Source organism: Physeter macrocephalus, unplaced genomic scaffold, assembly GCF_002837175.3.
Source record: "Physeter macrocephalus isolate SW-GA unplaced genomic scaffold, ASM283717v5 random_12816, whole genome shotgun sequence".
NCBI classification, from domain to species: domain Eukaryota; kingdom Metazoa; phylum Chordata; class Mammalia; order Artiodactyla; family Physeteridae; genus Physeter; species Physeter macrocephalus.
Window position 1 is genome coordinate 1 of NW_021158101.1, and position 1,408 is coordinate 1,408.

Below are 1,408 nucleotides of genomic sequence, written 5' to 3' on the forward strand. Positions count from 1 at the left end.
ACAGACTCTGCTACTCCTACCACCGCCACGAGCGCGCCTACTTCTACCACAGACTCTGCTACTCCTACCACCACCACGAGCACGCCTACTTCTACCACAGACTCTGCTACCTCTACCACCACCACGAGTGCACCTACTTCTACCACAGACACTGGTACTCCTAGCACTGAAACGAGTACACCTACTTCTACCACAGACTCTGCTACTCCTACCACCACCACGAGCGCGCCTACTTCTACCACAGACACTGCTAATCCTACCACCGAAACGAGTACACCTACTTCTACCACAGACTATGCTACTCCTACCACCACCACGAGCGCGCCTACTTCTACCACAGACACTGCTACTACTACCACTGAAACGAATACACCTACTTCTACCACAGACTCTGCTACTCCTACCACCACCACGAGCGCGCCTACTTCTACCACAGACACTGCTAATCCTACCACCGAAACGAGTACACCTACTTCTACCACAGACTATGCTACTCCTACCACCACCACGAGCGCGCCTACTTCTACCACAGACACTGCTACTACTACCACCGAAACGAGTACACCTACTTCTACCACAGACTCTGCTACTCCTACCACCACCACGAGCGTGCCTACTTCTACCACAGACACTGGTACTACTACCACTGAAACGAGTACGCCGACTTCTACCACAGACTCTCCTACTCATACCAGCACCACGAGCGCACCTACTCCTACCACAGACACTGCTACTACTACCACCGAAATGAGTACGCCTACTTCTACCACAGACTCTGCTACTCCTACCACCACCACGGGCGCGCCTACTTCTACCACAGACTCTGCTACTCCTACCACCACCACGGGCGCGCCTACTTCTACCACAGACACTGCTACTCCTACCACCGAAACGAGTACACCTACTTCTACCACAGACTCTGCTACTCCTACCACCACCACGGGCGCGCCTACTTCTACCACAGACTCTGCTACTCCTACCACCACCACGAGCGCGCCTACTTCTACCACAGACCCTGCTAATGCTACCACCGAAACGAGTACACCTACTTCTCCCGCAGACCCTGCTAGTACTACCACCACCACGAGCCCTTTTAATTCTACCGCAGACCCTGCTACTACTACCACCAAAACGAGTGCACCTACTTCTACTGCAGACTCTGCTACTACTATCACTGCCACGAGCCCTCCTACTTCTACCGCAGACCCTTCTACTACTACCACCAAAACGAGTACACCTACTTCTACCACAGACTCTGCTACTACTACCACCACCACGAGCCCTCCTACTTCTACTGCAGATCCTGCTACTCCTGCCACCACCATGAGCCCTCCTACTTCTACTGCAGACCCTGCCACTCCTACCACCAAAACGAGTACACCTACTCCCTCCACAAATATCTCAGGTA

At 53.5% G+C, this 1,408-nt stretch overlaps 1 protein-coding gene across 1 annotated transcript; it reads left to right on the forward strand.

Moving 5' to 3' along the window:
• Nucleotides 1-6: 6 nt before the first annotated feature.
• On the forward strand, nt 7-1,401 carry LOC112063343 (mucin-2-like; the record flags this gene model as incomplete). Its single annotated transcript, XM_028487718.1, has 1 exon — nt 7-1,401. A coding segment is annotated over one exon (1,395 nt), but the record flags the coding sequence as incomplete, so codon positions are not given.
• Between the last annotated feature and the right edge of the window lie 7 nt (nt 1,402-1,408).